Source organism: Tupaia chinensis, unplaced genomic scaffold (genome assembly GCF_000334495.1).
Source record: "Tupaia chinensis unplaced genomic scaffold, TupChi_1.0 Scaffold149922_1, whole genome shotgun sequence".
NCBI classification, from domain to species: domain Eukaryota; kingdom Metazoa; phylum Chordata; class Mammalia; order Scandentia; family Tupaiidae; genus Tupaia; species Tupaia belangeri.
In genome coordinates this window covers 936,468-949,115 of record NW_006209766.1, presented here as the reverse complement: position 1 = coordinate 949,115, position 12,648 = coordinate 936,468, and the positions used below count along the sequence as shown (strand labels likewise).

The window sequence follows — 12,648 nt, the reverse complement described above, 5'->3', positions numbered from 1 at the left end:
CGGAGAGCCGGGGCGCATGCGTACGCCTGGGCGGGGCCGAGGCGCGCACGCAGGGCCGGGCGGGGCAGCGTGGGGCACGTACTCCTGGCCGGGGAGAGGGAGAAGGCAGGAGCCGACGGGGTCGCTTCCTCTTGGCCCGCAACTGTATCCCCGGGAAACACGGTACGCGGGGTCACGACCCTTGGTGGCCACCCAGGTCCCCACCCCGCGCAGCAAAACAAGACGTTTCTCGAGACTTAGACCTTGTGATGATAAATTTTATTAGAAGGGGAAGGATTTCACCAGTATTCCCGCAAATTAAAAAAAAAAAAATACAAAAGCTACATACAAAACGTGAGATCAGACGACTAAGCTTTCCCGACTCAGGGCCAAGTTCTGCAAAGGAGAAAGCAAGCAGGGTGTGAGCTGGGGCGGGGCGGGGCGGGGAGGGGTGGGAAGGGGCTGCGGTGTGGGAGGGCCGCGCTCACCTTCTTGAGCCTCCGCTCCCGGGAGGAGGAGGACTGGGAGTCGTTCTCGGAGTAAGGGGGAGGCGCGGGAGGGTAGTAGGTCTCCTCTTCCTCCTTGTAAGGCCGCCCCCTCTCCCCGGACTTTTTCCTCAAGGCCTCTTCTATTAGCCGCCCATCGTACTGGGGGTCCCCAGATCTGGAGCCTGCGTCCCGAGGGTCCCGGGATCGGTAGTGGGCCCTGGGGTCAGCGTGAGGGCGGTCCCTGGACCTAAAGTCGTCATAGCGGGGTTCCCGGGAGTGTGGAAAGTCCCTCGGGTCGGGGTCGTAGAGGTCATCACGGCTCCGGCTTCGCGGGGGCGTGTAGGCCCGGCCTCTCCTCCCACTGCTGGAAGGAGACCTCCTCCGCCTCGGCAGAGGCTGGCCGCGCGAGGTCATCCAGGGCATCCACGGAGCGGGCCCGGGGGCGCCCAGCTCCCCAGCCCCCCCTTGGCCGTTCCTCAAGGGACTCCAATCTCCTGGGACTCCGGGGGGAGTGGCGACCCCACTCCTCATCCCGGATAGGGGTGAGGGGTGGGCCCCGGGAAGGCCGGGATCGCCAGTCGTCTTCGTGGAGAGAAGTGACTTCGCTCAAGGCTGTAGGGAAGGACGGTATGCTGACTGCCAGGAGTCCTGGGTCCAAGAGTTCACCCTTGGCTCATGCTCTCTAGCAGACGCAGTGGGGAAGGAGGGACTGTGTCCAGGGAGAGAGGTTGCCTCCCAACCCCCTCAAGGAGCCCTCAGTCCCTAAGGTGTCTACTCACCCCGCTCCACACGACCATTGGGGGGCCCAGGTCGAGAAGGGTCGAAGTTGGCCAGCTCTTTCTCCATGTAGTACAGGACACGCATGGAGTCGTCCTGCTGGTTGGCCTGGATCCTGTAGCCACTGCGGACTTCTAGGGGTAGAGGGTGAAGGGGGTCCTTTTGGGGAGACAGATGCTGGCCTAGCCCTCCCCCTATGGGCATGTCCGACCTCAGAATGATGGGTTCTCACCAGAGGTCACAGTGCTGTCCGTGTCTCGAAGCAGGGGTACCTGGCTGCTGTGGCCACCAACTGGGGAAGACTGGCTGTCAGAGGCTGCCCACCAGGGCAGAGCCTTGCCTCCCCCCACCACCCCTTCCTCCAGCCCACTGCACCCCAGCTGCCACAGCCCCACCCTCACCTGAACTATTCCTGTCGAAGTCTCCATGGTATCCGTTGTAGACAGGACCCATGGGAAACATGGCTGGCGGGGGCGGGGTCTTGGCAGGGGACAGGTGGGCGTAGGTGCTGGGGGCATAGATGCTGGGGACGCCTGAGGTGGCTGCCTTGCCAGCAGCGTACACTGGGAGGACACACATGGTTGCATGAGGAGCTGAGAGACTACCCTTGCCACCTCAGGCCGAGTCCCATCTCCTATGTGAGCCCTCATAGAGCTTTCGAAAAGGAGGTGACCATGGCAGCCCGAGGCTCCATCTGACTGGTGAATGTCCCCACATGAGAATCAAGTATCCCCTTTGTTGGCCTGGCTCCTGCTCTGGCAAAATGAATCATCTGGGGGTCCTGTGCCCACACATCTGCTGGGCCCCCCAACAGGACCATCTTCCAGCCTCAGGTGCAGTGGGCCTCAGTCCAGAGCAGGCCCCCAGGGGACTTGGGAGTTAACATGCTTCTCTCTGCCAAGCAGCAAAATTCTCTAGTTTCCAACTCATGGGCCGCACCCACTCCCACCCCGCCCACGTCTGGCTCTAGGCTTGACAGCTCAAGGGCAAATCCTGCCGATCTCCTTCCCCCAACCTAGAGGCTGGTTCTGGTGGTTTCCTGGCCTGGCACTGAGCCTTAGGCAAGTCGTTTCCTCCCTGGGACCCAACAGAGAGATGGAAAAGGGGAGACAGACCCTGGAAGGCTCTCTTGGCTTCTGATTTGGTTGGGAAACAGAAGGGTCAGGGCAGCCCTATTGAGAAGCCCCTCGTTAGCCCTGGTGACCTGCCAAGGGGTTGTGGCTACCACAGAAGACCATGTCCACCAGAGACTTAATGGGGCCTTGGGTGGGGAATGGGGGCCCTTGGGACGATGGAAATGTGGCCTTGGGGCAGAACTTTGTCTTAATCAGTGGGTTAAAGCCAAGTTGGTTGGAGTCCTTGGGGTTCCCTCTGTGATCTGTGAAATGGACTAACACCTATAGTCTTGAGCAAAATTCTCCCAACTGAAGGTCAGGTGGTGGCACAGCGGGGGGGACCCTTGGTTCACATCCCGAGGATTTTGGCCTGGGAACCCTGTTAGGGCTGTCTGTTTCTCTCACGAATAAACAAACTTTGAAGGATAAAAAGGCTCTTAACTAAAGATGAGACAGAAAGGGAGGATGCTGGAGCAGCAGTAACACACTGCTCAAGAGAAGCCCGGGCAGCCTGAACACCCCAGCACGCGTGCAAGTCCATGATCCCGTGGGCTGGAAGACTGCAGGCAAGGACTGCAGTGTGACCAGACCTATGTGTGTGTGCCAGGATAAGCCTCCAGAGAGCAAGGGGGATTTTGCAGGGGAGCGGTACTTTGAGGGTTTGAGGCCCAGGCTGACCACCATGGAGTACAGGGACCATAGCATCAACCAGTAGAGACTGGGCCGCCACCTGGTCTTGGGCACATCCGTACTGTGTTCCCTTACCGCTCACCACACCCTGTGAGGCTGGGACTTTGCCGGGAAGCAAAGAGACCTGAAATGCTGCTTGCTGAGGTTCCCATATATGGGGCAGGGCTGCGAGGAAGGAAACTAAGAAGGGACGACAGCTGTCCTCCTGAGGGCAAGTGGACAGTCAGAGGTCATTCCCTTTCCCTGGTTTTCCTTCTCCTTCCTCTGGGGTCCCACTTCCCTTCTCAGCCCTCTGTAGGTCCCCACTCTGGTGTGCTAGACCCTGGAAAATGCAGTGCTTGTGTGCTTTCAAACCTCTGCTTAAACTGAGGCTGGACAGTGGCAGAGAGGTAACCCGAAGCTCTGCAAGGCCAACCCACATGGGAAGGTTTTTGGGTTCGTGTCCTGGAGACTTCTCATGTGCCCATGATCCAGGGCGGGCTGGGGCTGGGGCTGGGGCTGGATGGTGTCTCTCTCTGAAGAAATAAACAAACTTAAAAAGATAACTTGGAGTGTGTGGCGCTGTGACCCGTTTGTTGTCTTACCTTTTTCACTTAAGGTTTTGTTTCCAATGGGAGATTCACAGTGAATAACACTGTGCACTGTTGGCCTTTTCTTTTTCAACCATGGATTATACAAAAGAAAAAGCTCGCGGCCAGCCCGTAGCATGGTGGTTAAGGCAGCTGGATCCCACATGGCTGGCAGCTGTTCAAGTCGGGTTGAGAAACATGCCAACATGTGTGTATGCCCAAAATCCCGAACGGAGGGGAAAAGGGACTGCAGTATGACCATGCCCTGTGGGCGGTGCCTTCTTGCTTTCCCTTCCTCCCTATCTCTCTTGGTCTTTCTCTAGTGACCTCATGTGGGCCCTCTGGCAAATTTAAAAAAGAAAGAAAAAGAAAAAGAAAAACCTCAAAATAAATGAAAATTGAAGATAAAAGTTGAAGTAAACAATCTAAAATGGCAGGTCAGCCTTGACCTACTCTCTCCCAGATTGCCAGCCTCATCTCCCCAGGCCAGGGTACTCCGCTCTCCTGCAGGGATCCAAGAGGAGGCCAGGTGGGAGTGGCCACGCGAGGGGGCACTTACGGGCCTCCGGGCAGCAGCACTTGTCCGGGCAGCAGGGGCACCTGACGTAGCAGCAGCAGGTGTGTGGGCAGCACTGACACCAGCAGATGCCCAGGAGGAGGAAGAAGAGGAAGCCAGCCAGGCAGACCACCACCACGAACAGCCAGTCTGCAGAGAGATGGGAATGGGCCCTGAACCGGGAGGCCCACCAGGGAACAGATGGGACAGCAGGGGCAGCTCAGAGCCAGTGTTGGGATGGGAACTACATGCAAAGCTCACTGCAGCCCTCCCTAGGTTCTCCAGGCTGAGGCTGGTGCAGAAACCACCCACCCAACCATGACCCAGGCTAGTCCCCAAGCTTGGGACCTCCCCCTGCATTGAAAGGGACAAGGCAGAAAACAAGAAGCAACCTGGCCAAAGCAAGATAGACAGCAGCTTCGGGAAGGGCAGAGCCCCCAGCCTGGAAGAACACTGCGGGCGCCAGTCACAGGGGCCCTGCCTACACCCTAGGCCCCTCCTCAGACACCCCAAGTCCATAGCGGTGCCTACATGCTATGGAGTTCGGTCAGCAGGGTTAATGGGGAGGGAGTCCACAGCGAGCAGTGTTTAGGGTTAGGAGAGGTTGACTACTAGAGACAGAGCGGTCAAGGGCATGTGGGGACACCTGAGACCCCACTCAGGACCCCACGCCCCATACCTTCTATGGGCCCCGCCTGAAAACCAGGTAAGAGCTCAGCCACCCCTGAGGTCCTGCCTGGAGGGACAAAAGAGAAACAGGAGATTATGCTGGCCACAGCCAGCCACCCTGCCCAGCCCAGCTGCAGCTGGCCAGACTGAGGTGCACCCTGAAGTGGGGACTGCTGGTGGCTCCTGCCCTGACCCTGCCCGATGTGGCTGCTGTTTTCCAGAGGTTTCTGTTATACCATCCCCCACTCTCTGAAGCCACAGAGGAACAGTTCCCACATACCCCCATGGGGTTCAGAAGGTGCCACCTCAGCTTAGGCACTCCCTCTTCTCATACACAAGCCCTGTCACCCCAAAAGGTTCCATTCCATGTGACAGGGACAGTCCTGTTCTGTTAGGCATAGCAGGCACAGTGACCTAGGGCTTATGGGAACACTTACATCTTAGTTTCAAATCTAAAACAAAGTAATAAAATAGTGACTGTAATAATAAACTGTCTCAGGCCGCGCCCCATGGCCTAGTGGTTAAGCTGGGTTCACATGGCTGACTACATGGTTCAAATCCCAGACCCAGCGGCTTGAAAAGCACATCAGGCACATGTGTGTGCATGCCAAAGATCTCGACAGGACAGAGAAATGGAGAAGGGATTGCAGGGTGTCCATGCCCCAGTGTGGAGGTCCTTTCTCCATCTCCCTGTCTTTTTGTTGAACTCATGTGTCCACTGGCAAATTAAAAAAATAAAAAAGTCTTTTTTTTTTTTGGAGAGATTTTTCACTGTAGGGCACATGCGCTCGCCAGACAGACAGAGAGAGACATAGAGACAGAAAGGGAGAAATCACCCCCCAGGGGGGATGGTCACGCCGCAATCCCTTCTCCTCCATTCTCCTCTCAGGATCTTGGGCACGCACACACACGTGCCCGGTGTGAGTTTTAAGCCACCGGGTCCGGGACGTGAACCGCGGTCGACTACATGGGAGTCCAGCGACATAGCCATTACGCTAACTGCTGGTTCCCGAAAAATAAAAAAGTCTTTATGGGACCAGCAGTTAGCGTAATGGCTATGTCGCTGGACTCCCATGTAGTCGACTGCGGTTCAAGTCCCGGACCCAGTGGCTTAAACTCACATTGGGCATGTGTGCGTGCATGCCCAAGACCCTGAGATGAGAATGGAGAAAGGATTGCTGCGTGGCCACCTCCCCTGGGTGGGTGGGGGGGATAATATCTTGCTTTCTGTCTCTGTCTGTCTTTCTGGCGAGCGCACACACCCTATAGCAAAACCTCTCCAAAAAAAAAAAAAGAGAAAAGATTCAAAAAAATTTGTCTTTATAATAACACAATCCTAAAATATATTTTTGTAATGGAGGAAGGGGCTCACGAAGGCAAAAGTTCCAAAAGTCAGAAGTCCCACGTGGCCCTGGCTTAAGACCTGCGGTGGTCTGTTCATGCACTCTGCACACAGCAGGTTTCCTGACCCAGTCTGGCGCCTTCCCTTAGGACCCACCGGAGCTCTGTACCCCACAAGCACATCTTGGGGGACCTCCACTCAGTCTACACTGACACGGCTCTCCCAGAGCTCACACCCTTGGCTCACATGGTCCCCCGGCTCTCACAGTGGTCCTCCTGTCCACGAGGCCACGCTGTTTCATAACGCCACCGTGAGGCCATCTGCCTTTGCTCTGGTCCTCTCACGCGTCTGTGGTGGGATTTGATGACGTCATTGCCCTGATGGCCAGAGGATGATGTGCCTTACAAAGTCTCCAGTTTCAGGCTTTAATATTTTAGGTAACTAGAGATATAACCTACAAAAACTTAAGAACTCTGAGACCCTCAGTGGTTTTTTAGAGTGCAAACGAGTCCTGAGACCCGCTGATGTCTGTGTGTTCCTGGTTCACTGGCACATGCCTCTGTCACCCATGCGTGAACTCTGCCACATGCATGAGCCTCCTGGCGTGTGCTGGCTCCCCCATCAAGTGCTCATTTGTGCACGGGTGATGGTGTGGTGTAGCCCGGCAGCGTCCTTCACATATAGCACACGCCACCCGAGACTTGACCTGATGGGTGGCTTGCGTGACAGCCTGTGCCCTCCACGTGGGGCAGGGAGGCCTCCTAGCCAAGGTGCCCCCCCTGCTCTGGGCATCTGGTGTGGCCTAGTTTTAGCACACTCAAGACACCTACACATGCCATCCCAGCAGGCTGGATAGCAAAGTTCCTATGCTTTGGTGAGGGACTGGGGTGAGAGGTAACCCTGGAGATATGGTGGAGGGGGGCCACCTCCTCACTCACTGCCATCAACTCTGACCACGCCTGTACTTTGTAAAAGTACTGGCTGGCTGGGAGCATTGTGGTGGGGAGGGGTCCCTCTTGGGGTGCAGGGCAGAGGCCCAGGTGACTGGTGGTGCCGCAGGGGAAGAGCAAAGCAGCGATAGAGGCCACAGGGTGAGCTGGAGGACACAGGGCAACACAGCAGAGACAGGGGGCCCCTCCCCAGGTCCTCAGGGCCCAGCCCCACTCACCAAGGACGATGAGCTCTGCGTAGGCCTCATTGTTGCCCTGGAGGTCCTGGGCCGAGACCACCGAGCAGTAATACACGCCACTGTCCCCCCAGGCCGTCTGCTCGAAGGTCAGGTCAGCATCTGGGTCAGGAAGAGGCAGTATGAGGGAAAGGGGCACCCAGCCCAGCAGGTCTAGACCCCCCCTTCTGTCCCCCACCCCAAACACAACAGGGAGGAGCAAGAGGCAGGGTGCCCCTACGGCCTATTGAAACATTCTCATCTTGTTTTCAAATCTGAAATGAAAGTAATAAAATAATGAACTGTCTCAGGCCAGGCCCCATGGCCTAGCGGTTAAGCTGGGTCCCATGGTTCAAATCCCAGACCTGGCAGTTTGAAAAAAATGCCAGACATATGTGCATGCCCAAGATCCCAACAAGACAGAGAAATGGAGAAGGGACTGCAGCACACCCACGCCCCAATGGGGGGGTGCTTCCTTCCTCGCCCTGTCTTTCTGTTGAATCTATGTGCCCCGCTGGCAAATTAAAAAAAAAAAAAAAAAAAAAGTCATCTTTACAATAACACAATCCTAAAATACATTTTTTAATGGAGGGATGGGCTCTCAAAGGCAGAAGTTCCAACAGCCCACGAGGTGAATCAGGTAAAGGTCGAGTCATTCCTGGCAGGGGCATGCTATCTTCCGGGCACGTTCTAACCACGCCGCCCAGTGGACTGTAGGAACACCACGACGTGGGCCCCACTGTCACTGATTTGCAGATGGGACGACAGGTCGGCAGACTTCCTAGCCTGCTCAGAGCGGTGAGCTTAGCGGTGGTGAGCTGGTGCAGTCAGACCCCAGAGCCAGCACCTTCCAGCCTGGAACCATCCGCCTGCCACCTCCAGTGACCTCCCCTGCCACCAACTGCCAAGGAGCCCAGTGGGGTTGGGCCCTGAGCAAGGAGGCAGAGACCAACGGGTCAGGTTCCAGGCATCAGGTAGTGCCAGGGGGTGTCTGTGTGGGAGAGCCTGAGCCCCTCAGGTCCCTCATCCAATGTGCCATCACCCCCACCCCCACAACCCCTGTCCTGTCTCCACATTCCAGGTCAGGCTCAGGGCTTCAGGACGCTCGGGTCTGAAGCAGCCCCAGGCCAGGAGCCTGCTAATTATGCCCCTCACCAGAGTCTGTCAGCACATCCGCTTCCTCTGTACTCTTCAGGCCTTCATTAGTTAAATCCCCTCAGCCACTTGCCAGGCAACTCCGCCTCAGCCCACAGGGGACAGAATAGACCAGGGATGTGTGTCCCAGCCGGGAGGTCTCGTGGCTTCGAGGCCATATTCCTCCCAGTCACGTGGGCTCTGTAAACCTGCCCCACCTTGCCCCAGAGACCTGTGGCCTCCCCCATGACATCTCGGGGCGGGCATCAGTGGGGGGGTCACCCAGTCTGCAGCTCCGGCACCCATGGGGACATCAGACAGCAAGTGCTGAGGAAATGAAACCCAGCTTCCTCCTTGAGGGAAGCCTCACGTCCAGACGTGGAAACCCTCCTCTCAAGGATAGCCCTTTACGTCATTCTGAGGGCCTCCTCCAGTCCCACAAGGCCCTCAGCATGACTTGACCACTGGCGACCATGCCAGCCTCAACGCCATCTCACTAGACTCTAGACATGCTGGCCTCTGTGCCGTCCCCCTGCACGCTGGGCTGTCCCACCTCAGCCTGGCACTAGTCCATCTGCCTGGCACTGTGTTCCTGCAGGCCCTTGGGGCTGGCTGCTTCTTACCCAGCCTGGCCCTTCCAGCTCACGAAGCACCTTCTGCCCACAGTGGAACGTATTACCCAGTCTAGGGCCCGAGCACCCTTGCCCCAGTGAGAGTGTGGGCTCCATACAGAACTGGGTCTCTCTTAACCAATGCTGGAACTCCAGGGACTGACCCCAGGCCTGACCAGGAGCAGAAATGACCTTCAGTTCATTTCAGGGATGCCTCAAGCTGCTCTTCCTTGGCTGCTACTGTCCACTCCGGCATTCTGGCCACATGGCTACGTGCAAATTCCTTCAGCAGCCAACGAGTGACTACTGGCTGCATCCTGGGAGCCAGGCAGGATCGCAGGCACCTGGTACTCTAGGGAGGAATGGTTCTCAAAGTATGCTCGGGGAACTCTGGGGTTCCCCAAGATCTTTTCAGAGACCCCCTCCCCAGCCCCAAGTCAAAGGTACTGTCATCATACTACTAAAATGGTCTTTTTTTTCTTTCATCTCTCTCGCAAGTCTGCTGTGAAGTTTTCCAGAGGCTTTTGATGTTGTAATAAAAGCTTTGAGAAGCCAGCTTCTCCTATTCAGCCAGACTTTAAGAGATCTGCAAACACATAAAACAGTGCCACTCTCCTCACTTAGATTGTTGTTGGAGGTGGGCAGATGGTGGCCCAGAGGTAAAACACGATGCTCAGCAAGGCGGACCCACACTGAGCAGCTCCAGGTTCACATCTGGAGGCCTCCCCAAGTACGCTGGCTGCAGAACCCTGGTCCAGGGCTGACTGAGGCTAGAGGTGGATCGTGGTGTCAAGACCTTGTTGGGGTGCTGTGTCTCTGTCTCTCTAGGTAATGGAAGAAATACATTTACTTTAAGAGTTTATTTTTTTGTTTGTGTGGTCCTGAAAAATATAGTTTCTCTATAAAAACTATGCTATCTGTGTTAACCCATAATGCATGTATTACCATTCGAAAGCTTTTGTAAATTCCTCAGTTTGTTTGCTATAAAAACAAAACGTTGTGACTAGCAGTTAGCGTAATGGCTATGTCACTGGACTCCCACGTAGTCGACCACGGTTTGCGTCCCGGACCCGGTGGTTTAAACTCATGCCGGGCGTGTGTGTATGCGTGCACAAGATCTCAGGAGGAGAATGGAGGAGAAGGGATTGCAGCATGGCCATCCCCCCTGGGGGGTGATTTCTCGCTTTCTGTCTCTCTGTCTCTCTCTGTCTGGCGAGCGTACGTGCCCTATAGCAAAAAACTCTCAAAAATAAAAACAAAAACAAAAAGAGTTAAAGGAGCCCAAGACGTTTGAGAACCAGTGCCATAGAGGAGATGCGAATCCTTGCCCTCATAAAGTTCAGATTCTAACTGGCAAAGAAGAAACAAAATGTTTTACTATATCCCACGTCAGATGGTGATAAGCAGTATGGAGAAAACCAAGCAGGGAAGGCAGACAGAAAGTTCCAGGCAGTTCTAAATAAGGCCAGGGAGGGCCTCCAGATAAAGTGACCTTCCATGCATATGTGAGAGGAGGACAGACTCCCCTCTGGCTCGGACATCCAGACACTGTTTACTCAACACTTACTCTGTGCTGGGTTCCTCACTCATTTTCTCTCACTGAATCCTCCTAAAACTCCAAACGCCATTCTCCTAAACCCTGCAGATTGTCTGCAATGCCCCCTTAGCCCATCCCTTTTCCACTTGTTTTTTTTTTTTAAGACAGGCTCTGACCACACCTCTCCAACACTGGAGCTCAAGAGTTGGTCCTTGCCCAAAGGTGAGGAGGGGAACAGGAACCCCCTGCCGGAGCCAACAGATTATACAGGCCAAGAGTTGAAATCTGGGGAGTCGTGGGCCGGATCTGGGCCTCAATGCGTTTTGTTTGGCCTAGGGGATATTTTCAAAACCCATGAAACAAGGCTTTCCGGCTTCTTTTGATCAATCCAAAGGCCTGGCCCACCTCCTTCCTGCAAGGCGCACCCTGTTCCTGGTCCCCCCTCTGGCCCTGAGATCATGTGGGCTGGGTACTGCTCTAAGTGTTTAGGGTGCGAGGGGAAAATGCCAGCCTTCCTTTGGAAAGAGAAGCAGGGCCCCCTCCATGTCTCTGGCCCCTGGCTCCTCCTCTGTATATGGCAGAGGTGGCCTACAGGATCCCAGAGGTCCCATGGGATCTCTGCCCCAGTGCCGCTGACAGCGCGGGGGGCACGTGGACCCCCAAGGAGCCTCGGAGATAGATTCAGGGGCTCCCACCCAGACACTCCACATCACCAGAGGCAGGCAAGAGTGGAGGAGGGCAGGATGCACCCTGAGCGGAGGGACAGAGCGAACACCTTTCTTTTGATCAATCTGCCTAGGATCGAGCTGCTTAGGACTACCTTCACTTTTAAAACCAGAGCCATTGGTGCCCTGTCCTCCAAGCTGAGATGGAGGAAGCCCCCAAGGCTACTGCGTTTCCTGAAAGGCCACATATACATACAATGGACGTCTACCAACCTCGGCCATACCCAAGGGGCCCAGGTCAAGGCTGATCAAGAGACTCAACTTGTGAGGTCCCCATCGTCCCCCACATGTCACACACCAGATGGAGTCTGAGGGTCATTCTGGAGCGCTGTGCTCAGCAGAGGAAGTGCGATTCCATTCAGGCTTCAAGGGCACACTCAGTGTCTAGGCTGTCCTGGGGGGCTGGCTTGGTTCAGGCTGCAGCCATCGCTGGGGTAGATGGGTTGGGTCCTGCACAGGCTGAGCTCCCAAAAAGCCCTCCAACCTCAAGAACAGCAAGATACCTAGGGCTGAGCTGCCCATGGGAATTCAGGGCAAGCAAATCTGGCCCCTCCCCATGAACAGGATGGACAGGCTCAGTCCCTGGGGCTGCTCCTCCGTGGTCTAATCCAGTGGAGCTGCACCCCCCCACCCCCACCAAGCACATCACCTGGGGCTGTCTTCGCTGAAGCCCTCAGGACTGTCTGCAGTTCTACTCTTCGGCCTGCTTACTGCCAGTCCTCCCCACTGGAACGCCATCTCGAGACAACGCCCTCAGCTGTCCCAATCGCCTCTATATCTCCGGCATCCACAGCAGTGCCTGGCACACAGCGGATGCTTGATAAACAAAGAACAACCAGGAAAACAAATAAACGACCTCCCCACAGCCCCTTCCTGAGTCCCAGCAGGCACTTCCTATCAGAAGGCAGCGTTACAGTCGAGATCAAGGGCTCTCAGGGCTGCCTGGTTCAAATCCCAGCTCCAGCCCTTCCCTACCTGTACATCTAGACAAGCTACTTCGCTTCTCTGTGCTGTAAAACATAGAGAGGACTAAGACCAGCAAATGGCATAAAGGTTACGTCGCTGGACTCCCACATGGCCAGCTGCGGTTAGAGTCCCGGACCCGATGGCTTGAAACTTACACCAGGTGCCTGCATGCGCCCAGTATTTCAAGAGGAGAAGGGATTGTGGTGTGGTTACCCTCGCTTTCTGTCTCTCTGGCAAGTGCAAGTGCCCCATAGCAAAAACCTCTCTCTCTCAAAAAAAAAAAAAAAAAAAAAAAGGGGGGGGGACCCAGCGTTTGAGGACAGAG

At 55.7% G+C, this 12,648-nt stretch overlaps 1 protein-coding gene across 1 annotated transcript in view; it reads right to left on the bottom strand.

Moving 5' to 3' along the window:
• Positions 1 to 236: 236 nt before the first annotated feature.
• LSR (lipolysis stimulated lipoprotein receptor) overlaps positions 237 to 12,648 on the bottom strand; it is a 17,318-nt gene continuing 4,906 nt past the window's right edge. The window contains 9 exon segments of the mRNA XM_006171697.3: positions 237 to 375; positions 468 to 849; positions 851 to 1,079; positions 1,247 to 1,378; positions 1,477 to 1,536; positions 1,646 to 1,807; positions 4,178 to 4,324; positions 4,854 to 4,910; positions 7,354 to 7,473. Of these exon segments, the coding sequence (XP_006171759.1) occupies positions 340 to 375; positions 468 to 849; positions 851 to 1,079; positions 1,247 to 1,378; positions 1,477 to 1,536; positions 1,646 to 1,807; positions 4,178 to 4,324; positions 4,854 to 4,910; positions 7,354 to 7,473 (1,325 nt within the window). The 3' untranslated portion in view covers positions 237 to 339.